Source organism: Watersipora subatra, chromosome 8 (assembly GCF_963576615.1).
Source record: "Watersipora subatra chromosome 8, tzWatSuba1.1, whole genome shotgun sequence".
Classification (NCBI taxonomy): Eukaryota; Metazoa; Bryozoa; class Gymnolaemata; order Cheilostomatida; family Watersiporidae; genus Watersipora; species Watersipora subatra.
Genome location: NC_088715.1, coordinates 47,328,750 through 47,355,924, shown reverse-complemented (window position 1 = coordinate 47,355,924; position 27,175 = coordinate 47,328,750). Strand labels below are relative to the sequence as shown.

The window sequence follows — 27,175 nt, the reverse complement described above, 5'->3', positions numbered from 1 at the left end:
AACTTATGCGTATTCCATGCTGGGAAGCTGTTTAGGAGTTGTCTACACCTGAAAAAACAGTTCAATTTATCTTAGATCAAATATGATTATCTACTATGTGAAAATTGTTAAGTATGTTAGGTCTAAGTATGTTAGTTGATGAAGCAAAATGGTGGGTGGGCTCTCTAAATCAAAATGTAACGCTGTAACACTTAACTTACCTGAGGTATTTATATCATTGGTTATGTAAATGTGGGGAATGTTTTGTTGCTTGCTTTACTTCACTTCAAAACTGTTTCTCTTCAATCAATAGTTATAGGAGCAGCTTTGAGAGTCACTCGTACAGCTATCTGTCATGAGATGTTTGCTATATTTCCAACGTTACTCCGGTGCCGTTAGAAAGCTCATAAAGCTTGATAGTTTTTTAATGTAGCATAAAGCAGGAGCTCTTTGGATATCTTAGTCTAGCATATATTATAGCTGTCTTCATACGCATGCGCCACTAGCTGCCGTTCACTTTGGTGAAGACTGAATTAGATCCTCCAGTGTAGTATTAAAAGGTCACTCATGTCAAATTTTAAAATTTTTTATCAGAAAGTATAAATATTTTCCTATCATTTAAGATTTCGTTTGTGGTTTGAGATGATCTGACTACTTGGGTGTTTCAAGATTAAAATTGACAAAACTTGATCGCAGTTAAAATGCTCAGAAGTGAAAGATGTGCTCAGATTTCACCAAGAATGGCGTCAATAATTGTGCATATTGTTTATAAGTATAAATATATAGTCTCATCAGCATCTGTACTCATGTTACACAGCATTTAGTGAAAAGCAAGGAGACCGATTCTAACTGACCTATCTTTAAATCCTTTGAATTATCTATAGCAATGTATATTTGAGGCTTTATTTAAAGTTTTATTCCAACAATAATAAGCGGATACAAAATAAAATATATGTTCACAGAGACGCACAACACTGCGACTTGAACGCAATAGTTGATGTCATAACTAAAGGGACAAACAGGAACGGGGACCATTGATGTCAGTGTTGGAGGTCGTTTTCTTCTGAGCGTTTTAACTGCGATCAAGTTTTGTCAATTTTAATCTTGAAACATCCTGGCAGTCCGATCACCTAAAACAACAAACGAAATCTCAAATAATAGAGAAATGTCTACACCGTCTGATAAAATCTTTTAAAATTTGACGTAAGCGACCCTTTAAAGTAGTAAGTGGTTCATGCCAACATCAAGCTATTGGTCGATCACTGCTGCTGTTCTATTACAACAAACTTTTAACAGTCTTTTGATTTCAAGTGACTGTCATTACCCAGGTGCTCACCCTGGTGACTCTGCCATCAGCAGGAGCCAGCAATAGATGATAAAAAGTTATGAACTTTCCAGCTTTTGATTTTATTCATATAATACATTGAAATTAGTTACATTACATAATGATTTTTCAGCACTGCCTGTTTAGAACAGATGTTAAACAAATAGATTGCTATTTAAATATTGCATTATGCCTTTTTCGATAGATGTGTTAGCTAAAAGTACATAAATTATACCCAACCTGACAATTACACATTTGTACTACATGATTCAGCAGGTGATATTCAGGACTTAATTTAGACATATCATAGCTTTTGGCATACAGGATAACCCCTGCTGCCCAATTTAAAAATGGTCCGTGATGGAAATATTCTGGCAGTCATGTAAAAATGATTACTAGCCAAACAAGGTTCTTAGACGATCTCCCGCTGACAGAGCATCCTCCATCTAGCAATATGGTTTTGAGAACAGCTAGTGTCATCTCTTACTCATCTCTTAGATGCGCTGTAGTAATACTTCTCCTTTCCTTTGGTCGATATGATTGTTGAAGGATTCGCCCTAGGCAGGTGTGACGCGAGTCCATCTGCATGGTCCAATTAGCGGAACGTACGACTAATTAGGGCGGTAATGGTCTAATTATCACAAGAACTTTCAGGTAATCATTTTGTGAAGTCTTCTCCAACAATATCTGCTGTTAATCACTTTGAAATAGACAATTATAAGGCTTGTAAGAACCTGGCAACAATAAACGCGCAGTAGCTTTATGGCAGTGTCTAGAGAAAGGGTTTGTCTCGAAGTCATTCGTGATGGATTGTCAAATGTGGTTAATCATTAATTCGGGAGTTTAATAGAAAGCTGTCTTGTGTAGGCATGTGCAAATGAAAGATCTTTGGATTATGTGGGATTTGAATTTTTATAAGAATATTAGCTCCAAAATACAGAGCAAATATTGAAACGGATTCATTTTCTTCGATTGTACGAGTCAAAAGCTCACTGTGTATAGTTTGATGTTTAATGGTGAACTTGCACAAGATTTTATCAGAAAGTGTCGGGATTTTTCTATCATTTACATTTTTTTTTTATGTTCGAGATAGCCTGACTGCCAGGATGTTTCAAGATTAATATCTACAAAACTTGATTGTGGTTAAAAGGCTCAGATCGAGTAAAAGTGCGATTATGACGTCTATTTAGTGGCAAAGAGACTGACGGAATAGAGATGGGTAACACTTCAACTTGAATGTATTGCTGATATCAACTATAGCAATGATGACAACTAGGGATGTCATTTCACAAGTATTGTTCTTTTACGCGTTTTAACTGCAATCATGTTTTGTTAATTTTAATCTAGAAACATCCTGGCAGTCAGATCATCTCAAACATTAAAAAATCACAAATGATAGAAAAATTAAAATCTATTAAAATTTTGTGTAAGTTCATCTTTAACCCTTTCGCTGCCAAAGACACATTTATGTGTCTTTGGCAGCGAAAGGGTTAAAGGGGCAGCGAAAGTTAAGTTACAACCCTTAAGTTAAGTTAAAGGGCGAAAGGGGCAGCGAAAGTTAAGTTACAACCCTTTCGCTGCCAAAGACACATTTATGTGTCTTTGGCAGCGAAAGGGTTGTAACTTAACTTGTAACTTAATTTTCTAGGGTCAAGTGCCGTAGACGCATTTTTGCGACTTTCCCAGCAATAGCGTTGTAACTTAATTTGATTATTCATTGACAACATAACCAACGGTCTTTAGGACTTTTATGAAATTGACAGCGTTGCCTGAGGATTTCTCTATAAAACTAGCCTAAAACAGCAAAGCAATTTTAAATTTTTGTTTGAGAGTTTCCAACCTAAAAACGACTATTTTTTGTGTAAGTTTTGTTAAGTACCACGCGAGTCAGAAAACAGATAATTAGTTGTGTTGATGGCATTATAGCCAATTCAGATTTAGTTTTTCGTCATTTTACAGATAATTAAAGTAGAAGCACTGACTCTTATAGTGGTGAAAGTAATGGTTTTGTAAGAGTAAGGAACGTTGCGGAGGATCGTTTTAGCTTCGCAGCGATCGCTTCACATAGCTTTATTATCGCACAAAGTATAGATACATTGAATTTCTTGCATAGCAGTGTTAGTTAAAATGTTGGCAAAATAAAATATGTAACAAAAATGTTCTAGATAGAGTTTGAAATTGAAAAAATATTGTATACATATCATGAAGCAATATCAGCATTTTTCGGTAAAATGGCTGGTACTAGGCCGATAGCCGAATTTGTACATGGTTGGCCGTGAAAGGGTTAATGATATTTTCATGACAGTGTGCTCACTCTACATACGATAAAAGTGTTTATCGTTATTCCTTGCCATTATTGTGGAGGGAAAAAGGAATGTTCATGAATAGGGCCGAAATCTCAATTAATCGAATGTCAATTAATTTGTGATGCGCAGCTGTTGATGTTGTGGGTCATGGATCGCCGAATAAATTTTGAAAGCTATAAATAAACTCTGGCCATGCGTTACATCATATCCTGGAGTTTGTGAATGACACCGTTGTGACATACCGTTTGTTCTTATTCACTCCATTGTAATGAACAGTTGCATGTATGCGCAACTGCGCAGCTGACGAATATTTAATCGTTGGTAAGGAAGCTCTGTCATCTTTTGATAAAATTCGGAAGTTTCCATTCTCATCATTAGCATACACGCTATCCCCCTGCTCTCATTGAAGTTATAGTAGCTCGCTTACTATATGCAGCCTTCGTCGTCTGATTGGCTAATGGCATCATCTCTTGTCAATGATTGGCGGGTGGCACACGTCTGAACCTGAATGCCTCTCAATGTGTATTTGATTTTGTATGCAAATACATGCTACTGCTTGTACAGACGAGGCGCGATTAGTCTTGTTCTGATTTGTCAGAGTTTAAACAAACTTTGCGTCTCAGACACCATTCGTATCCCTATTATGTCTTTTGTGAAGCCGATTTGTAAATTATGCGGGACGGTGATGCATCGTTTTCGGAAGAGAAAAGCGAAGTTGTCAGAAGTCGATGCATCGACTGAGTTCAACCACTATCAACTCGTCGACCAGTATTATTACAAACTCGTCGAGCCCGTAAGTTGCTTTTCTTTCCGCTTCTACCGTAGCTACACTGTGCAAAAAGGGTTTACTTTAATATTGTTGTGCATGGGAACGCCAGCTTGGTTATAGGGTCAAGCTTGCTTGGTATAAAATGTAGTAAGTTTCACACTTGATTTTTGAGTAAGCCAAGGCTGTCATGTAATGAAACTTTATTTCAGAATATTTATTTCAGAATTTATGTCAGAATATCTGTTTGTAAGATGAGCTTTCTTCACATGCTGCAAAAAGAACTCAACTGGTTCAACTGGCACTTTGGTTTGGCAGACTTGACATATGCTAGCGTCACCATCTGTCTGCCTACTATGCTAATGATAATAATAATTATACCATAACGACAGATCAGAGAGTGACAATGTGTATTGTATCTAGTAGACAGTAGTGACACAATTGTACAGCTCTTTACCGCTGTGTCAATTACTGTTCAATAATAGCTAATTTATCAATCTTATTTGCTTTCAAATCTCCGTCTTGTTCGTATTTGTGTTAGCGTCGAGTCTGCCAAAATTATGGCCATATATTTTCATTACACTCAGTTAATTCCTATGGGTCAGCTACTATCAATACTAGGGACAGATACTATCAATTAATACTTGAATGAGAAGATATAGCGTCACCTTCAAATGTCTAGTAAGAAATATTAATCCCTATGGAAGACTACAATATGCTGTAACTACCACTGTCATCTTATGCTGCCGGCAGCATTGCGTTTAGACTGATGCTTCCCATACGTGTCAGCTAAATGCCAACTTCCAGTTGCTATTGGCAGCACCCTTCTTCCTTTTTCTCCTCACGGCGAGTGCAAGTATTTTCAGTATGGGAACTGCTAGCTAACTTACTTCTATAAATGTTTCGAGTCAATAACATTGTTTATCTGTTGGATAGATGCGTACATGAGATAATCACATTGAGCCTAGACAACTTATGGCTGAACCTCGGCAAGAGGTGAGATCCTTCAGTACCACAGTGCTTAAATATGGCCTTTTCAAGTATTGGTTTACAGATTCTTCTGCTATGCTGTCATCTGGTAACCTGGCATGATAGGGCGTGAGTTGCGGATACCAGTATATATAGCTAGGCATGATAGGGCGCGAGTTGCAGATAACGGTATACCGTACTTTTCGGAGTATTAGCCGCTACTTTTTTCTGATGTTTTGAGCCATGCGTCTTATATAAGGGTGTGGCTATTCTGTAGTTTTTTTCTTTCCCCGCTAGGGCGCACTAACCGGAATCTCTGGTTAGTGCGACTCTAGCAGTGAAAAAAAAAATGAAACCATGCCTACCGGTACTGTTCCGTTAGGCACTGGATTAAAAAGCGTCGGTTAATACGGAACAGGGCCTAACGCCACTGTTCCGTATTAACCAGCAAAGTCGCTGCCGTGTTAAAAACCTGAGTTTTGTGGCCTATGTATTGTTTTATTATCGTTTTGTTGAAAATAAAGCAGATGCTGCTTATATAGGGGTGCGGTTAATAGTCCGAAAAATACGGTCTTTATTTGTTTATTAGTCTTCGTAGCCCAATTTCTGCGCAATATCGCTATGCAATTGTCATGGTTTCTTTACTCCTGGGCTATGTCGTACTGGTCTGTGGGCGTCGTACTGGTCTGTGGGCGTTTAGATTTATTTGCTGAACCACTGAGAGTACATAGAGACGTCAAGGTTTAACAGCTGACATTTTATTAGCAGGATGTGCCAATTTGAAATTCGATATCCGTAAAAACTTTGCTATTTAACGTAGAGCTTCCTATCTGTGATTACGTAGTATCACTAGCTACCCGCTGCCGCTGTTTTGTTCAGAGTCAATTATTGAATCAGTCCGTATAGATTAGAGATGATTCCCTGCGCTGGAGTTGTTAATTAGTTATCCCAGTTTTATAGAAGATCAAAGTAGCAGCTCATGCTGACATTAGCCTCCTAACTATCAGTTGCATAGACTTAATTGATTACATTTGCAATAACATTTTTATAGAGCACTCTTGGTCTTTGTTTCAAAGCAGAGTTCATGAGTACATTGTTATGAGAAGCAGCTGTGATCTGAAGAGTGGGCATTTGGTTTTGGAAGCAGGTTCATTGCTCAAACGGATTTTAGTGGTGAAATTGTTTCTGAAATAGGAAACAATGTCAGTGACTAATACATGGTGATGGTTTATTCATTGTTACCACCGCGTACTCTTGTCTTCGTTGAGAAGTTGGGATGTTGACTTTTTCTCAATTTGTCAAAAGCTTGGGAACGATGAGATAAAAGCAGAGCTTGTGTGTAAATTATATCTTCAGCTGTTAATTTTGATGTTGCCAGTTATATTTGGATCAACCGTTCATATCATACTTTGTTTGTATTATCTTATCACAGCATAGCATTTAGTTGTTACCCGCAAGCTTGTCTGGCAGTGTTTGTTTAATATTTTTACTTTTTGTCTTCGGTAGCTTGCAGCTTTTTTATTCTAATTTTGTCCAAGCGGTATTGCAATTTTTTTTCCAGTTACCCAATGCGACCATGCTAGACACTATGTTTCCATGAAGCAATTAGTTCGAAAGTTTACATCGTCCGTAAGATACAAGCAGCACAAACCCGTACGTTAAGTGAGTTTGGTTTCTCGCAAGTATTTATTAAATGTTTCGTGCTTGCGAAAGATACAAATGGTGCATGCGAATGATGCAAGAACATGCCCCAGAAGCTATTCCATTTTTCAACATTTTCCACGCTTTGATCGTTCCTATTTTGAAAGAATGCTAGCTAAGCGAGACAGCGGTGGGCCGCTTTGACCTCTGGCGTAAAATTTTTATCTTTTTTAACAAAGTGCCCGCGTTAATCCGTAACACGCGAATGCCCATTGAGACAATCATTGCACGGTAACTCAGTGTGTGCACAACTCCAAATCCACTTCATCCGCATAATGGAAACATAGTGAGGGTAAGAGATTCTGGAAGGTTCCTGTCAGTCATAGGTTAGAATCTGCTGATACCGGTTAAATGGGTGTGCCACTAAACAACTGAAACTGTTTATTTGAATAGCTATATTTCGGCTGAAACCAGCAAGGCGTGTAGGGTTAGGGCCACATGGAGTAGAAAATTGTTGCCATTCTAGCTATTTCCTGTTGTGCAAGCCCATTATTTTCATTCTTAAAGAGAGTCATTTGATTTGAAAAAAACATTATACTCAATAACTAATAAACTAAGCATTGCATCCACTAGTTATATACAGTCCAATCAGACACATGCCTAGGCTACGCTTAGCTAAATTACATGTATATAGAAGAAGACTGAAGATAATCAGCTGTAAGTTTTTCAACTTGAAGCGTGACGGCTGATATTCTCCGACCCAAGTTTCCAACTTTGAAATTTGCCAACCAATTTGCACAAAATAAAAATTGCTTGCAACACCGAACAGTCTGTAATGGCCGCTGTCGCGCTTATGCTCACACCCTGTGATAATTGATCATTGCCCTCCCATTATATCCAGTCAATCAGTTTACGCAGCAGGCGTGTGCCAGCAGGTGCTGGCAGGTGCCGACAACTGCTGACAACTGTCATGCCATAGTGCTGATTAACGTAATTGCTTCAATAGTGCTTCAGTCCTTGTCTCCCATTGTGCTGATCTTCCCATGCCCTCGACTTATTTAAATTTGTATTGTGAAACAAAATATTCATGTGGCATTTGTTGATCTTTCCCTGCCACCAGTTACGAGTGGAGATGGTAGATTGAACTGTGTTAACATTTGTGCTCTGATGGCCATGTTAATAATTTGACCACCATGAATGTGTTGGACACTTGGACTGTGAACACTTGGACTGTGGTGTTCATGTTAACACTGACTTAAGTGAATATGTTAAGACTTGGGTTCTGATAACCACCTTAACACCTTGACCCTGGCGATCATGATACGTACCAAACATTACCTGCTGACCACTTTCTAATAAAATTACCAGGCAGGGGCATTACATTGACGTAATAACTTGTATGCATATTACAGGCGCTAAAAGCTTAAAAATCATGTTGCAGAATTGATCTACTATAAATTATGCAACAAGCAAATAGTGAGCCAACGATCTGTTTGAAAGATGTATGAAGCCAACAGTGTACTGTTCCATTCAGTTGCATCAGTTGGTGACCACTTTGGTAAACTTTTTCTTTGTGTTCACTTTTTGTGACACCAGTTGGAAAATGATTCAGACCACCAAATTCCGCTCATTTCAGTATCCCACCCATGTTTGTGACAATGGTGAGCAAACACTTGCTCTTCCTTGCCAAAAAAGGAGGTTCTTCGAGTTTAATTGTTTCCTGTTTGAGTCACTAGAGACTGATATGCTTTATTGATTGGCTGATAGGTCTCTTCTGAAGCAACTTGTCAACGGTGGCAATGGTGGCTGCGATCAGTATTATTATGTTGATGGAGGTTTTCCGAGCAAATTTGTGTATTCAGTTCTTTGTGAGGTTTTCTTTGCTGTATGAGTTTTTGTTGCTTCATTTTGATTAATATTCGGTGTTTTAAAATGCCTGGATGTTTGTTAAAATGAATGCTTAGCGTATAGGAAAGCTTGTTGCAAATTGTCAGGAGGCAGCTGTCGTTGACCATTTGCAAACCACCTCTGGGGCCTGTTCTAAATTGAAATCATTCAGTATCAAAATGTTGGTGACAAATTCTGACTCTCTTTACAAAATGGAAAGCGGGAATAGAAAAACAGTTCTAACCGGTCTTGCATATGGACAAACGTAATATATCATAATTGGTTATATATAGTGTCAAGTGCTCAATTGCTTTAAGATCATTGTAAAGTTGGATTAATCTGAAGATTATCTCTTAATACTGTATAAATGGCAGCATAATAATAAATCAACAGATAATCTGGATGTAATTCAAACCTATAAAATACACCGTGTTTCCATGGTGGTTAATCCGTGAGTTTGTATCATCCACGAGATGAAAACGACGAAAACTCGCGAGTCAAGCATGTTTTGTTATTTACAAATTTTTATTAAATGTTTTATGCTTACGAAAGACAGTAGCGGCACCTGCGAATGATGAACAGAAAAATGCTGCGCAAACTTTTCCATTTTAAACATTTTCCAAACTTTAGTCATTTCTAGTTCGAAAGCCTGCTGCTAAGTGAGACAGAAGTGCGATGTTATGACCTCCGGCGTAAAATTCCATATCTTTTTTAACAAAGTCCTGCATTAATCCGCAGCATACGAATATCCATTAAAACACTTACCACACGGTAACTCAATGTGCGTGCAACTTCGAATCTGCATCATCCCGCGCAATGGGAACGCAATAATAAGTAGAACTCCAACATGTTGATGTAATAAATAGATGCATAGTCATATGTTCTGCTTCAACACTCTAGTTGAACGTTCTCAAGGCACAGACAGTGCTGTAGGCAGTGTTACTACTAGGTGACGAATTCTCCTTCTATTAGATTTGGTTACATTTGCATTAATCACAAATACAAGCGGGAGACGTGCTGACTATGCACGCGCGGCTTCAGGGGTGTGCATTAGGTCAGCGTTTGTTTGGTGAATGTCTTGTACCAATTAGGCAAATATTAAATCTTCTCTCACGTAATGACAAGACAGTTGGAGTGTTTATCAAGTCTCCTAGGAAGCGTGTCTAGTTGGGTTAACCTTGCGCAAATGCTTGTTGACTTTGGAGGCATCGCTGTGATTTTGTAGATGATTGATTTTGTGTTTGAACAGTCTCTTTGGTGGAGAGGGTAGGATGTAAGGATTCAAAATAGGAAACTAAATTTGCATACATTAAAAATGGCCGTCGGGAATTCAAACCAGCCTACTTTAAACATATTTTACCCGTCATCAAATGGCTAGTCGAAACTGTAGTTGTTTTTCAAGATATAGTTAAATATGCTAGTGGGTTTTAGCCAGTTTGGAATAACTAATGTTTCAATAACCTGGCAGTTGGTGATCCCGTATTGAACAAACTTGGAGATGAACGTGCACAAAAAAATTGCAGATTTTATTAGAAAGTATCGGTATTTCTCTATCATTTGCGATTGTTATTGGTGTTTGAGGTGATCTGACTGTCAGGATGTTTCTAGATTAAAATTGATAGAACTTGATCGCGGTTAAAACTTTGGAAGAAAAATATGTGATGAAATGATGTCTCTAGTTGCGATCGTTGCTATAGTTAATATTGGCCATTCCATTCTCAAGCTGCTGTGTTACGCATGTCTGTTTTGTTGGTCTCCTTGCAACTATAGATGTCACATTCGTGCTTTTGTTTGCTCTCAGCATTTTAACCGCGGATCAAGCTTTGTCGATTCTAATCTTTAAACATCCTGCCAATTAGATCACCTCAAACATCAAAATGATCGCAAATGATAGAAAGTACGGATACCTTCTGATAAAATTTATTAAAATTCTGTGCAAATCTAGCTTTAACGACATGGGTTTAACATATTGTTTCACCTGGAACATTTAAAGCGCGTACATTGTACCTAAGTCTGCAAGAGATGCCGCGAGTTTTGAACCCAATTTTTTTGCTGGACTGCTGTCGACCAGTCTTTCTAGATTACATATTCTATATAATGGGAAATGTTTGGAAATGTCATTTTTTTGGCTGAGGTCAACCCAAAATCTTTTATTGTTTTGGTTATTGCCCAACGCAAAAAGCAATGATGGGAATTGCTTCAAATGAGGAATAAAAGTTTTGTTGTTTTACTGAACTCACTCGAGACAAAGCCATGGTTGTTTAGATTACAAATCCGTCTTTGATCATCCCACAATCTGTCATTGTAATAACACACCTCATAACAAAAGCTGACAGGCAGATGTATTCGCTTCTTGTTGACATTTCATTGACACTCCAAGCAGGTGCTTCTCGTGCCATCACCCCTTATCCGCAGCTCGTGCTTTATCCTTCTTTATCTTGACTTTGACTTGAACGCTTCAATATGCGGAGGTACTTTGTGGCCAGTTTTCAAGAAGTGGCTCGACGCATCTGCCTTACAGACGGAGATGGTGATAATATTTCGTAGACCCTCCTAACTGTTCATCTCTAACAAAGACTCGCTTTCATTTGATTTTATCAGAGGGTCACTTGAATAGCTGCTAAGGAATTTAGCTACTGTTTGACAATAGCAGCTTGTCTGGTTGCTCTACTCTCTGTGTTTATGCTAACCGGGGAAAGAGAAAGATTTTGTTGACTTTGAATATTTGAGATTTAGCTGAAATTCTTGGAGCAGCCATTGCGTGGTGAAGCTGTTTTTTTACATGTTTGTGGGCTGTTACATATCTTAGCTGACCTGTATAATCAGTGCTGCGTTGGAGTTGTCTGCTAGATCATGTTGCCATCGTCAAAGAAAAATTTTCAACAGCCATGATTCATTTTTGCTTTCAGCGATGTCAATCGATCCGATACTGCATACGTGGAGCTGTTTAATTATCGGCTAAAAATGTTGCAGTCTCGCCAAAGCTATTCATTTCCTCCCAATAACATAAATGCCTTTAGTTTATGTCAAGAGTCAGCTGATCCGCTGCCTGACATTCCGCTGTAACTTCAAGGCGTCAGTAACACTTTTAACCATTGTTTGAACTGGTATTATTTATGAGTTCTTGTTTATATCTATTACTCAATACCTTTTTACCAGGCTGCTAGGAATGCATAGAATGAGCTGAAAGGTTATTTGCACCAACTAAAAATAATCTAGACACATCTTTTGCTCCAACAACGCCAAAGGAAATATATTTTTTTATTATACCAATAGCATGAGAACCTGTGATCACTTGTTACAGGTAAAAGCTAGTCGCCTTCTGTCACACTTGGTGGGCGCTTAGAGGGCTTCTGAATAAGCAATATGAATTATCGTAAATTGGGCGCCTGTAGGTGCACCTAAATGGTCTTCGCTTAATAACACTATGTTTCCTTGAGGTGGTTCATCTGGAAGTTTGTATCATCCGCCAGCTGATACGGCAAAGATTCGCAAGCCGAGCGAGTTTTGTTACTCACAAATTTTATCAAATGCTTTATGCTTGCGAATGATGTGCAAGAAAGTGCCGCACAAGTTATTCCATTTTAAACATTTTCACCCTTCAGCCGTTCTTATTTCTATTTGATCGAGAATTTTGTATATTTTTAACAAAGCACCTACATTAAGCCGCACCATGTCCATTGAAACACTTATCGGTCGGTAAATCAATGAGCACATAACTCCAATGGATACGGTCACACTGTCTGTAGCAGAATCGTTAGACAGTTAACGTGGTGATGTGAAAAGCGTGGTGATGTGAAAAGCGTTTGCTGTCGATTTTGTGGGAGTGGAAATTGATTGGGTATTGCTAATCTCCTTGCAGTATCAGATTGTGTGACTGTAAACAAACAGAGGTATCCATTTCTACAACCCATGTTTGTTGACTCTTCCGTTATCATGTAATTAGATGCAATACTAATGGAGTTGATGGCTTGCTTTGCCTCGCAGATCGCGTTGTCATTTTAAAAAACAGCAAGAAGTAACCGGAATAATGTGGCAGCAGTCGTAGGCATATCATACTTTATGGCTAGACTGAAGAGACAATCAAACGTAACGCGAGCTATAAAAAAGAACATCCTCTTTTGTTATATATAAATTTAAATCTGTACACAAATAAGTACATAAATAAATACTCATAATATACAATCATTTAAATATGTTAGTACAACTATTTTGTGCTGCTGGGGCTGAGATTGTTTCAACTTCTAAAAAATTTTTGGATGAATACTATACTACCTGCAGCGAGCAGCTTTCGTAGAGGTTGTTACAATCAGCCCGCTGTCAACTGTCAACAACCTGCCTAAGGTCATTGTTCGTACCAGGAAGGTAATCGATTTTACTCTTTTCTGTTCTTCATTAGCTTCTCGCTTAGCGGTCAGCACTCAGCACGACAAGTGCATCTTCTCGCTCCTAACTGGCATTAACAGTTGGAACGTGGAAGTCGATGATTAGTATTTTGAACTTCTGTCTGTTGCTTTTGATTTGAAAGTACATATAGCTTAGTCTTCAAGGTCATGGAAGATCGTACTGTATGTTTCCACGACGCGATTAATCCGTAAGCTTGCTTCACCTGCAAGATGCAAACAGCACAAACCTGCAAATCGAGGGAAATTCGTTACTCGCACATTTTTACCGAATATTTCATGCTTGCCAAAGATGAAATATGGTACTTGTAGAAGATGCGCAAAAAAGTGCCACCCAAGCTATTCCATTTTAACTATTTTTCACACTTCAGTCGCTCTTTTTTGGATTTGCGCAGTTCCGAGTTTGCTGCTATGACCTCTGGTGTAGAATATCTTTTTAACAAAGCGCCCGCATTAATCCGCAACATGAAAATGTCCATTTAAACACTGATTGCATTGTGCCTCAATGTGTGGATAACTCCAAATTCATATCATGCATGTGATGAAAACATCGTGACTGAATGATTGACAAAACCTTCCGCTTGTTTGTATTTACTATTATGAGAGGCAATGTGTACAGATCATCCCATTCTCTCACCAGCACCTGTTCACACATGGCATACCAGATCGCATACTTGGTAGGCTAGCATACCAACGTAACAGGGAAATGCCTTCTAATATTTCTCATGTGGGTGATACACGCTACCTTTATCTCTCATACGCTAGACACAATGCATCTTTAGATAATGAATGATAGCTCAGGGTTTGTTTACCGATAGGCCGGCGTCTCATATTTGCTTTATTAGTTAGTAGAATATTTACTAATTGCGGGAAAATTTGTCCGTACAAAGTTGGAAGCCCAAATGATATATAATTAATTCGTTACTCGAAATGTTGCAAGGATTTGTTCATTTAGCCATTGTTGGGCAAACATTATATGAGGTTTCCTCATAAAGGTTGCGTAAGATCGATTAGGGTAAGAAAACAAAGTTAAAAGCATAGAAGGAAATTGTTGTTCTGGTGCCTGCCAGTTGCAAACATAACGCTTTGCTTGTTACTGTTTCTTTTAGCTTTCCTTTCCTTTGAAATCTAATCTCTTCACCGCCTTCTTTTATATTTCTTCTTGTTGTAAATCTGTGCACTTGTATATTGCTAGAGTTGTACATAAGCTTTGTAATGGGCCTCAGTGGTAAGGTGGTGTTTGTGCTGATTAAGATAATATTGATTTCGGTTTATCCAATCTTCTGTCAATAGTCGCTGTCAGTATATGTTGGTAATTGCTCCGTGATTTTAATGCTAATTTATTAATTTGAATTCCAAGTTCTGTTTAAAGATGAACTTACGCAAAGTTTTAGTAGATTTTATCAGAAAATATCAGTATTTTTTATCATTTGGAGTTGTTTTTCATATTTAAGGTGATTTGATTGTCAGGATGTTTCAAGATTAAAATCGACAAAACTTGATCATGGTTAACATGCTCCAAAACTTTTTTTATGTGTGAGGTGATCTAACTGTCAGGATGTTTCAAGATTAAAATCGACAAAACTTGATCGTTCAGAAGAAAAATGTGTCAAAATGATGTCACTAGTCGCTCGGCTGCCTGTCTATTAAATTTTGTCGATTTTAATCCCAAAACATCCCGGCAGTTAGATCACCTTAAACATCAAAAACAATCGCAAAGGATTTTAAACGTTAGACACTTTTTCCAAAAGTCAAGCCAATTACTTGTCACCGCCTTGATTTGTTCTCCTTTTCACGCTCATCAGTGTTAACTAGGCAGTGATATGTCATTCTCAGAATACCTCTCATTTTTCAGAATGTTAGTGAGCCCAAGTTCTTACCCGCGAGTAGTTATGCCGATTCTCCACCCTCTGGTGCCGCTAACAGGAACTCTCACTTAGGCCATGTAACTAATTCGGAGCCTGTGATGCGCGGTGCGGGTGGTGAGCCAATGCCCGATCTCTTACCTAAAATGTTGACCAGACAGACCCCTGATAGAAGCAGCTCTCATGAGGTATGTCTGTCGTTTGTACCATTGTTCTCTGTAGAGTACGAGTATTAGTTGTGGAATTTTTGCTTTCTCTGGTTTTGCACAAGTTTAAATCTTTCAAGGAATGTGCTATTTCACCGCAATTAGTATCAACCCACAGGCCTATTTCAAACATCTAGGTTGATATTCCACTCTTGGAGATAGTCAAGAGGTGATAACTCTGTGTATTTTGTTATTGGTTGCCACCTTTGGGCATTTTAGAAATTTGTATTGGTCGCTATCTCATCACTCACCTCTGAATGCAAAACACATTTGTTGATAATATTAGCTGGTAGGGGTGAGCGACTCCAATTGTTAGTCGGGATCAAGTTGTTGACAAGTAGTCCTGATGATTTTGTTGATGATTTGATGATTTGTTATGCGCATTACTTGAAAAATCTAACGCCTGGTTCCCATATATGCTGCAAGCACTGGTGACAGCATCGCCGGGCTATCAATGACGAAATGTGAAACTACGCGCGCGCCGAGTACCGCGGGTAGTTGCCGGCAGTCAACGCAAGAGTTTAGCACTGTTCAAATTTTGTGAAGCGCGACAGGCAAAGCCTTCCCAAAATGCACTGTACAAGTGAAAGTCAGCACTTTCGAAATGACATGGCTAGTGGCCTTGTTTACATATTCGCCAGCGACGCAGCTTTATGTGAACATTTAGCCGCCGAGCCTAGCGCCGCAAGTGTTTTGCTGCGTGAGATTACCGGCGAGACCGTCGAGGTCTCGCGTTTGATATGGGAACCAGGCTTTAAAGGTGAGCACTTGGAAGGAGTGCTTATGTATGCCTTGATCACTAGATGACAATGCTGACTTGTACTAGCAGCTAATTATCTTCTTAGATATACATGTATCAGACGTAGTATTGAAATATTTCATTACACTAATGAGCTACAACAGGTTTCTGGGTTGACTGAGCTCTTTAGCGATCATGCTCATCGTTTAGTTGCTAGTAAATATGTTAATTATAACTTCATTCTAGATGGGTGGGAGTGGTAGTAGTACACCCCGTACTGAGGCGAGTAGAAAGGAGGTTACAGTCAATATTAGACCTTCAGAGTCCGAGTCACCTGAGATTAGGAAATATAAGAAGAGATTCACGTCGGACATTCTGTGTGCCGCCCTCTGGGGTGTGAATCTTCTAATAGGAACTGAGGCTGGCCTCATGCTGCTGGACAGAAGTGGCCAGGGGAAGGGTAGGTTGACCTTGACTCTCATTGCTATAATTTTAAATGTGTATTTATAAATTATAATTTATATTATATATACATGTATATATCAGCCATAACCTGTCTTTCATGATGACTATGCTGATGTTCAGACTTGTAGTTGTCTACTCTTTCGCATTTATTAGGCTATGTACATGGCTGTATCTACTTGTAGTCTATCAGCTCATCAACAGAAGAAGGTTTGCGCAGATGGAGGTGTTAGAGGGACAAAATATCCTAGGTGAGCATGCGTTTTCATGTTACAGTGTAACCTCTGCCTATAAAATACCTTGATTTGTGAATTTTCCAATGTATGATGTAACATTTGATTAAATAATTAATCAACCAGAAGATATGATTTTTAGCATAGAATGTTTAAAGTTTCTCAAAACATCGCAGTTTATAGTAGAAAAACTTGTATAAGCGAAGTCTAAGTTATCGTATGCTACGCTACGTATTTCTATCTTCATACACTCTGTTTTTATCTCTTTAAAATAACGATTTAATAAAAATCACTTTTTATTGATCACTAATTTAATAAATTAACTTTTTATGTAGTTTTATATACACATTTAGTTTGTGTCGACTGCAGTTATCAGAGATGACTGGGCATGTGGAATGATTAAAATGAAATATCCTGTATTCTTGTAAGAATATTTGGTACAACATATGGCAGTCTTGACATGAAGTAAATCTATGAAAAATTTAGGTCATATGTAAAGGTTTGACTGTACTGTTTGCTGTTATGAGATATTTTAAAAGTATAATTCATTCTATATGCAGTCTACTTTGAGTGATAAATACATATACATGTATATGTAACAACTAGTTGTGCTACCCGGCTTTGCCCGGGTAATAAAAAGGTCTGGACAGAAAATTGATTTGTATTTAACATTAACAACATTTCCCATTCTAACTTACAAACTACATATCATGAGAGAAGTGTTTTGCGTAGTTGAAATAAATTAAGATAAAGATAAAGGTTTTGAAACTTTGTCAAACAACTGTAACTTTCATGCTATTAGCCTGGCACATAGCTAATGGAAAATTCTAGTAAGCTGCTAGGCTTCTAATGACAGTACTCCATGACGTTGCATCAGCATTGTTGTCCAGCTACAGCTATTCTAATAATAGCTATAGCCGGAATGCAGACAGACATACGGACCTACTTTTAAAAATATATATATAGATATAAAGATATAATATACTGCAGTTGTGCTTATGCGGCTCTGTAAGATGAGAGTTGTTCTCTCTTTCCTTCTGTTATCCTCTTCAAGTAAAGCATTGATGCTGCTGATTGCAGTGACCATATCTGGCAAGAAGAACAGAATTCGTGTTTATTATCTCTCATGGCTCAAGCAAAAGTTTCTCAGGTCTGACCAGGTCGAGAAGAAGATGGGTTGGACTAATGTCGGAGAGTTGGAAGGGGCAGTGCATTTCAACATAGGTGGGTGCAAGTTATTAGGCTGCATTCCTCTTTTTGTTTAGTAACATGAGCATCTCTAGTGCTGTTTGCAAAACATTTGGTTTATTTGCTGTACCAGCTGAGTATTGTTATCATTATTGTTTTATAATAATTATAAAATTTTACAAAGTGTTGACCTGTTCTCAATACAATTTGTCATAGACAGAAGCTCCGTGTTGCATTAAAAAAGTTTTGTGCTTTTCAGTATCCAATTAGAATGTTTTATGCAATAAACTGACAGTTTACTTCATCAATTTATGTTCAACATATGTTTGTTCTCTTCAGCAGCTATGCTTCTGTGTTATTAACATTTAGCATGGTGTTAGTTTCTTGGTCAGAGTTAAACCATCCAATGTTACGGCAAGCATTTTTTTACAGTCAAGTACGAGAGGATAAAGTTTCTCGTGATAGCCTTGCAGAGCAGCATAGAGATCTACGCTTGGGCACCGAAACCCTACCACAAGTTCATGGCATTCAAGGTACGCATTATACTTTGTTTTTTTTAATAGGAAACTATTTGTTGGCCAACGATTCGACAGCAACTCTTGTTGTTTGCTAATAATGAGGTGTGGCGCGATGTCAACTTGCTCAAAGATATGTAATTTTCACCGCGATAGTGTATAGTGTGGTAGAGTTATGTTTTTGTTGCAGCTGTTCTGTCTAGCTATGCGATGTAATCATAGTGTGCTGCCCTACGTGATATTCCAGATTTTTCTAAACAAAATGGTCAAGTCGTGTTTTTATCCAGATGAGGCATTTATTCACATTTGCACCTTGTACAACATGCTTTTTATCATTGTATTTTCAAACTCTCTATAAATATATAAACCATAGAGTATATTGTTTTTTATAAATAAATGTATAAAAAACAATTGAAATGAATAGGCAACTCCAAGTTTTATTGCATAAATTATTTGGTAAGCTTTTATCAATGAGTGGTCTACCTTTGGGAACAAATGAAGTTTCATTTTTGAAGGCATTCACAGAGCTTGCTAACAAACCAAAGCTGGTAGATCTTACCGTAGAGGAAGGTCAAAGACTGAAGGTGGTTTATGGGTCACAGAATGGATTCCATGCTATTGACTTGGATACTAACACAACCTTTGATCTAAACATACCCTCTCAGGTAGGACTCACTATTTACTACTAGCTGAGATTGTAGTATGCCTTATTTGAAGAATATGGAGCAATTCCAATGGCTATGATTTCCTAAGATAGAATATATATATATGACATTCTGATATAGACTTTGCATTTTGGTGGTCAAGTTTGCCGTTTTGTGTATGATGCACCAGCAGTCATGATGCCAGCTATATTAAAAAAAATGCCATGGGCTTGACAGTTGTTAAACTCATTGAAGTTATTTGCCTATTTGGATATGGGAAAATCACCTAGAGGGATGAGATTTTTGTCTGCGTAAGTCTTTGTTAATGTTTAAGCAAGTGTCAGCGAGTGGCAAAGACTGATCAGTGCTGACAGATTAATAAAAAGCTATAAGAGAAATTGGAGATCGGACGAGAAGGGACATTGAACAGTTATTAGAAAAAGTATTGGACAAGCGTTTTTATAAGTCGAGAGAAGTACAGTAAAAGTAAAATATGAGTTTTGAAAATGAGTCTTTTTGCAATATTTTCATATACATTCTCAGAAGTATGGCCTTGGCAACAGTTAAAATGCATAGCTGGCAATATTAAACCTGCAATCACATAATGAGCAGGCCAAGGAAGGCCAATCAGAAGTTGTTTTTACTATAGAAATGTAAAACGTTATTACTATGCAAGTTTGTACTATTTACTTGTCACATTTCCTACAGAAAGTTCTTTGACTAATGTTCTAAGTGCTCATCCAGAACAGGACAGTGTAGGACCTCAGGCTACGGTAGCTGTATTTGAAGATGGCTCAGGCACTCGCCATAAACTTAAACTGTTATTTTATGTTCCAGTAATTCTTAACAGGAGCAGACAACTCATAATGTTGTATTCTATTTGAACTTATATGAATCCTTGTTCAAGGCTTTGTTCTAATTATTGTATGGAAAACAGGCCACGAATATGACTTTTATTAAAAGTGCTTCTCTGTAGGTGGTATGTCAGCATATGAGATGTTGTTTATGATTGGTCGCACAAAAGCATAGCTTGTTAATGTTCTCCTCTGTAGCCCTATACCTCTATGATGCATTCTAACTATTACCAATTTATTCAGGTAATTAGCCCGTCAGCAGATTCTTTGTGTCTCCTAAGTTTTTTCGTAGGCATCTCGTAAAAATTTCTGTTCTCTCATAGTGAATAGCATTAAATGTTGAAGCATTCGTGTAATTGTTGGTATCGCATGAGCCAATAGAAATTACAGCCGAGGGCTTATGCACTCCCATCAAATCTCAATTTAGTGGCTGCTCCTGGAACGGGCCTTCCCCAAGCTTCCAAGCAAAACGTCGCGCATTGTTATAAAAATAGGTTACCCAGCGACGTTTGATTTGGCAATCTTTTCACCAGTTTAGTAGTCATGGGAGACGATTCTCATATCAGCTGTTTGCTATACCAACAGTTAAACCTTTTGTGAGTGAGAAATCGTGGCTATATTAGTGAGCCATTTGGTGGTGGATGTGGAGTTATTCTCTCTACCGATCAGCGATGTTGTCTTCTCTTTATCTCCTATCACTGTTGCAATGTCTTTATAGGATAGACCCACTTCGATTTCCTCGGTAATAACTCAACCAGCATCCTTTGCTTTTACCTGCCCATAAAACAAAAGTCATACGCAAGGAATTGTGGGCTTGTTGACCTTAAATTGATTGTTTGAATGTGATTGGTTTATTCCTAAGGCTTTCTTTCTCATTCTTTGCATTTGCTTGTCAGTTAGTTTCAGCTGTTTGGCTTTAAACATTGCTATAGCCTATACCTTTTGATTGCTGTCCTCTTTGCAATACTAATAGCTCTTATACTAGCCCAAACTGTTGTAAGAACTCTGGCTACATCCATTTGGTTAATATCGGTGGCCATAGTTATAGTTGTAGCGATACAGTGATCCCTTACTTGACGAGGTTATTCACGATCGCCGCTTCTGTAAGAAGCAACTATTCGCGAAACAGAAAACAATATTTTTTACGTATAAACAATAATTTTAACACTTTAGTACAGTTTAACTGCTTTTTAAACTTATTGTGTTAAGTGTGTGAGTTTCATGAATAAAAAGTAGATGATTTGATGTTATCTTAATTGACATCCAGTTTATATTTGAACTTTAGTTTCAATATTTTAAACCAGAGAAAACAGATTATACCTTAGTATCGACTTGATGTGGTCTGAATGTTCCTGCTTGTGATTAACTGGGTTAATCCTAAGAAGGAATTGCCATGTTTGGAGATATGAAAGAGAGGAGGTAACTCTCGGTTGTCACGATGTATAGCTAATGAACAGCTTCAGTCAGCATATGTATACAAATGAAGGCCATTACATTTTCAAGGGTATTGCAAGCACTAAAAATATTTCTTAGGAGCTAGAAGAATAATTTTGATAGCTATATTAAAATCGAATATTAATAATAATTAACTATTAATTTTTATTAATATTAAATTTAATAATTAAATAACAAAATTTAGCAATGAATAATACATTTTTAAAAATAAAGTTATTGATGAATATTTCTGAATAATCTGCGAATAACTGAAATTGAAGAAAATGAAGCGTAAGTTGTTGAGGGATCACTATGTAGAGTTCCTAAGAATGTAATTATGATATCTTTGGCAGGTTTAATATTTTATTACCATCATTGAAAACTGCTGTATCTAACTTTGCGGAGCATGCTCGCATGAGAATCTATGCCTGATCCTGTGGTGCCATGTTTTGCATGTAGTTAACAGCATTAAATGATATTGAATGCTATAGTATTCAATGTTATGATACCATAACTATTCATTTGCATATATAAGTACTTGTACTAGGTCTGCCATGTTCATCTGACTATAGCATTATCTTGCTAGATGAACATAACAGGACCTATGTTTATTTTATGAAGTTTCCATACAGTGATAGAGTAGTGACACACCCCCATATGCCGCTGCAATGTCATCATGGAAAAAGCCGTGTCGCTCTCATTCTGTCGTGATTCAGTGCCTCTGTTTGGAAGTGAAACACCAGTGATACGCACCATTTTTGTGTCATGGAAACGGCCCTCGCAACCAATGCCGTCGCACTTGTGCGTGTGCCTAGGTCTTTGTATGTTGCTTCATACGCAGACATATGCCCTGTTATTAAGCATTGCACAACCATCATTCTACTATAACGTCTTATAATAACATGATCCGCTTGTTGGCCCAGCGTAGCACTTCTGCACTGGTGCACCCTTCTGCACTGGTGTCTCTAGGCTATTACTGTATGGAATCATAATATTTGTCACAGTGCAGGTGAATATATGTCGTTATTCTTTTATAATTGTTATGATGCGAGGAGTTGTCTCATCATGCTTGTCTGGCACCTTGTAGGCCCAAGGCGGTACTATTAATCCGCACTGCATAGTCATACTGCCAGGGTCAAATGGGATGCACCTACTTATGTGCTACGACAGTAAGTATTTGGCCTTTTTCCAGTTACATGACTGAGGAATTTGCTTTTCGAGGTCATCGTCTGGTCGTAGGATCTCACTCGTTTGTGCTAATTATAGTCGTGACAAAAAGTACAAAATATCAGCCATCATTTTGTAACATTTATTGGGTTTTTGCTCTTTTAGTACCACTCTGGACCACTCAGACTATATAATATACGTATCAAATGATTCCTCAGAAAATTTTCCATACTTTGAAATTTTTCAACTGAAAAAAATTGTCACAGCAGTCTCTGATGGAAACTGGCCAAGTCTGTTTATTTAAAGTTATTAGTTGTACTTATGCATAGTGACATCAAGTATTATATATATATATATATACATATATATGTATATATAACACGATTTGTGATCGTGTCTGTTGACTAAGTGTAGCAATGGTAACCATTAGCTCCTAATTGAGGAATCTGACCCGAAAGGCTCAACTTCTCAGGAACATGAAAAATTATGAACAAATTTCTCCACTTTTTGCAGATGAAGGTGTGTTTGTGGACACGAATGGTAAAATAACAAAGAACGTCGTTGTTCAGTGGGGAGAAAGCCCAACTTCTGTTGGTAAGGATAGCCTAAGTTCTTGTTTGTTATTACTAGACAGTTGCCATCTAAGGCCATTTGGTCGTGAGTTTAAAATCGGCCAATCGTACGGACAATCGCACAAGCGGTGGTATTCCTGATACTGGCTTGTGTTGAAAACATTTTACTTTGTTGATCCATATTGTACTTAGCCTTTGCTTTGTTGTAGCCTATATAAGTACTGGCCAGATCATGGGCTGGGGGAACAAGGCTATAGAGATTCGAGCTGCCGACACGGGACACCTTGATGGTGTGTTTATGCACAAGAAGGCTCAGAAGTTGAAGTTTTTGTGTGAGAGAAATGACAAGGTAACGTCAAGTACTTATGTATCTAGGTCAGATGGGGTGGGGCAATTTATGGTTGAGAAAATATAAATAAAAATATGGCATCGTCAGTTTCTGTGTAGTTCGGGCTACTTGCGAATTCTGTACGTTTAAAAAATAGCTATTGTTGAGTAGGGATTTAGACCTATATAACCATAGACTTGGAGTTATCCGCTACATGCCACTTTCAACAGTATGCACTTGACTTATTCTATCAGCCAAAGGACATCATGTAGATGAATCCAGTATAAACATTTTTAGTATTACCTCAAAGGTTTGGAGTGCGACAAGCAATTGGTCATCATAGCCAGCAATCATTAACTATTTGGGCGTGTTCATAAATAATGATAGGACATTTAGAGTTATTTGATGCCAACTACACACACACATTTGCTCCCATTATAAAATTCTTTTAGTTAATTGATGCAGTATTTTCTTGGCTTTCAGGTAATATAAAATTTACTGCTTTCAAAATAGCAGCTCTGGAGCTATGAAGTGCAACATAATTTGTAAATGACAGGACATCACAAATGTCCCATCATTATTTATGAACACGCCCATTTACAAATGCTTTTGCATCAGTTTTTAATGAAATACTTGGGATGTTTGTGCTCACTTGCTGCCAATTGGGGCCACCCTACTCACGTGTGCTATCATGGCCTGATACCGTGACTCTATAATTGCGAGGGGTTGGCAATTAATGTTTGAATGCCAATCATTGGTCTATACACATACTCATTTGTGCAGGGAGTACAAATGCTCCCTTACAGGCTACATGGAAAGCTCTTTGTGAGTTTTCTATTTTTTATCTTTCTTTATAAGTTTTTTGTTTCAAAGTAAATCCTCTTATTTTAGTATTCAGCCAAACTTTTTGTTATTCAACGTTATAGTATAGCCTTGTTCATTTGGGCTAGCCAATCATAGTTAGTCAAACAAAGACAGGTTGAAACAACTGTGGAATTGGAGTCGTAAGGGAATTAAGACTGGAAACTATAGAGTACCTGCAAGGTAGTTGAAGAGAGATATCAGTCAGAGTATCTATGTCTCACATAGCCTACCTGACTCGGTCTAATTGAACTATGGTGGTGTAAAGCGGTCTGTTAATACAGCAGATTTTGTCACATATAAACACCAACTTTCAGTCCATTTAACGTATTAGTGTTGTAGCTTGATCAAATATACTGGAAAACATATAGTTTCAGCCTGTTAATTGATGACATACATATGTTACTTTCGATTGCCATTGTTTGCGAAATTCTAGAGCGAGTTCCTAAAACCGTTGACCAATCACAAGCGTAGTTTCAAAATCATATTCTCTAAGCGGTGATTAATTAACACTTTAAAAGTATGAACTGATGTAGTATAACAAGCGAGAGATTCGACTTTGACCAACGATTATCGCTCAAATGTATATCGCTAAAATCGCTGAAAATGATTATCACGTTTATGGTTAGAAGATGTGAGCTCATTGAACTCGTGATATCATAGGAGACTAGCGGTAAGCTCAGCGAAGCCTGAGATTTATTTTATTTTTAATCAGGTACCTGTGGGCGGGTGTTTAAGAGCCTGCTTCTCAGGTACCAGGCAGAGTACTGAAACCAAATATTTTAGCGACCTGACAGAAAAAATGGAGCATATGTGTGAAGCTTGGATGAAATCGGCCAAAAAAATTGGAAATGCATAACATTTACGACCGCGTGCACACACAGTGATAAAGTGTGGTTTATTTATCGATGGAGATGCAACCGGGTGTTCCTGTATTCAATAGCTTAATTGAAAATTTCAGCTGTCAGTTTTGTATTATTTTTCCGTACATTTCAAGGTCGGCATGCCGCCAAATAATTGGAGAGCTGCCATAAACAGCTAAATGCGTAAGGCATCAAATTCCTGGTCCAACCGTAGATGGGTTTTTCTCTAGTTGTGGCTACGCATGCATGTATATTTTATTAATTTACAAAAAGACTAGTTCTTCAAATGGTTAGAGCTTTGATGATCATATGGAAAAAAGCTCCGTTCAGTAACATGGTGATGACAACATGCTTCAGATAACCATAAGTTCAATTGCAGCTTGAACCAAACCTAGTCAACTAACTACTTGCAGTAGGTTAGTTTATCTTGCCTTTGTATTGGATTTAGGTTGCGGGTTTAAGATTTAATGATTCAGTTTTGTATGGTTATCTACTTTGTGGAGTTGTTTTTCCTTCGTAGTAGGTTAAATGTCACATTTAACGTAATGATCATCTCTGTTTGCAAACTTTTCGATTTTAAACAGGCTTTTGACTAGCTGAAAGTTTCCCTCCATCAGTTGTCAGCTTGCGTTTTACTTGTCATCTTGTCATCGTTTCACTTAATCATCATGACTTGATCTTGTTGTAGGTATTCTTCTCAAGTGTCAAATCTGGCTCGTATTCTCAGATATATTTCATGACCCTAAATCGACCCGGAATTACCAACTGGTAGACGACTCTAAAATATCTCACCTCTTCCCGCCTGTCGACGCAGAGAATCAGTTTTGTGCATTCTGAGTCTCCTGATCATCCTGTTAAGTCGCTGCCATTTTGATAAGATTTTCTACGTGATGCTGCGGGGCTTGTCTGGTTTCTACCTTCTGCCCATAGTGGGCCATTTTAGTTCTTCATATCATGTGCCTTGACTGGTCAGCTACACATATTTTTAGATACTCTCTCCGCTGCCGCCATCACGCTGGCTTGGTCACGTGGTCAGCAACAGTTGTATACCAGTTCTTTCAGTTTAACAAGAGCTATTATTAATCATTTTGTAACACTAATGTTTGTAACACAGCTGTTTAGGTTCTGTAGTCAGAGTAAGGTGCTTTTTGGTTATACCAATGAGTTTATCTATGTGCTCCATACTCTAGCAGAGCTTGCCTCACATGTTTGTGTAGCAAATATTGGATTGAGCATTTGAAAAATGTCATTTAGCTGTCTGGACACGATTGCCGTTAGTTTCTGGAATGTTTTGTCGCAAAATGCCCATTTTTTTGTTATAGTTCTTCTATCGGACGGTTATAATAGAAATGACCAGTTTACGCCATTTTGTATTTGGTTACCATGGGTATAGTAGGTTCATTGGCGCTGTATTGTTATCTGCATTTTATTTAACTACGTATATATTATAATATATAACAATAATTTTAGTAAAGCATTGAATGTATCAGCATTAAAGCAGCTATTTATGTCAATGATAATGTAGCCTTCAGTCCTCACTTTGCAATCATATATACTCTACCGTTAGAGTAAAGGACTTGAGTTTCCAGGATCAGAACTAAACAGTTCAAAGATACATTGTCAACATTGACGCTCGAAGTAGTTTTGATCAAGGTTGAAGAATGAGCCTTACATAGTTGCACATGGAAGGAATATCCACAGAAATAAAAGCAGTCAGACCTGAAGACAGTCACTGTCACATTGAGAAACTGCTATAATGATGACGATAAAATATCACATGGAAGATCAGATACAGCTTTTTAAATTATGACAAATCGTAATCTCTTCATCAATTGTTTAGCATATTCATGTTAGTTCGGTGATTGGTTGCGAATGCGTTGTGAACAAAATCGTCTGATCCAAAATAAAACAGACAAAGAGCCATGTTGTCATCATTCTAATCAATGCTCAAAAAAAGAGCACACAGTCC

At 37.8% G+C, this 27,175-nt stretch overlaps 1 protein-coding gene across 7 annotated transcripts in view; it reads left to right on the top strand.

Moving 5' to 3' along the window:
• The window catches only part of LOC137401482 (serine/threonine-protein kinase mig-15-like), an 86,486-nt gene extending 59,798 nt beyond the window's left edge, over nt 1-26,688 (top strand). For 6 of the 7 annotated variants that reach the window (XM_068087855.1, XM_068087852.1, XM_068087853.1 and 3 more), the window contains 11 exons: nt 15,131-15,328; nt 16,332-16,545; nt 16,733-16,798; nt 17,861-18,004; nt 18,401-18,501; nt 18,999-19,148; nt 20,700-20,723; nt 22,503-22,584; nt 23,096-23,176; nt 23,364-23,503; nt 25,895-26,688. In XM_068087855.1, coding sequence (XP_067943956.1) covers nt 15,131-15,328; nt 16,332-16,545; nt 16,733-16,798; nt 17,861-18,004; nt 18,401-18,501; nt 18,999-19,148; nt 20,700-20,723; nt 22,503-22,584; nt 23,096-23,176; nt 23,364-23,503; nt 25,895-25,978 — 1,284 coding nt within the window. In that variant the 3' untranslated portion in view covers nt 25,979-26,688. The remainder of the gene's footprint in view (nt 1-15,130; nt 15,329-16,331; nt 16,546-16,732; nt 16,799-17,860; nt 18,005-18,400; nt 18,502-18,998; nt 19,149-20,699; nt 20,724-22,502; nt 22,585-23,095; nt 23,177-23,363; nt 23,504-25,894) is intronic. The other variant, XM_068087854.1, reaches the window with a different exon arrangement.
• Nucleotides 26,689-27,175: the final 487 nt, after the last annotated feature.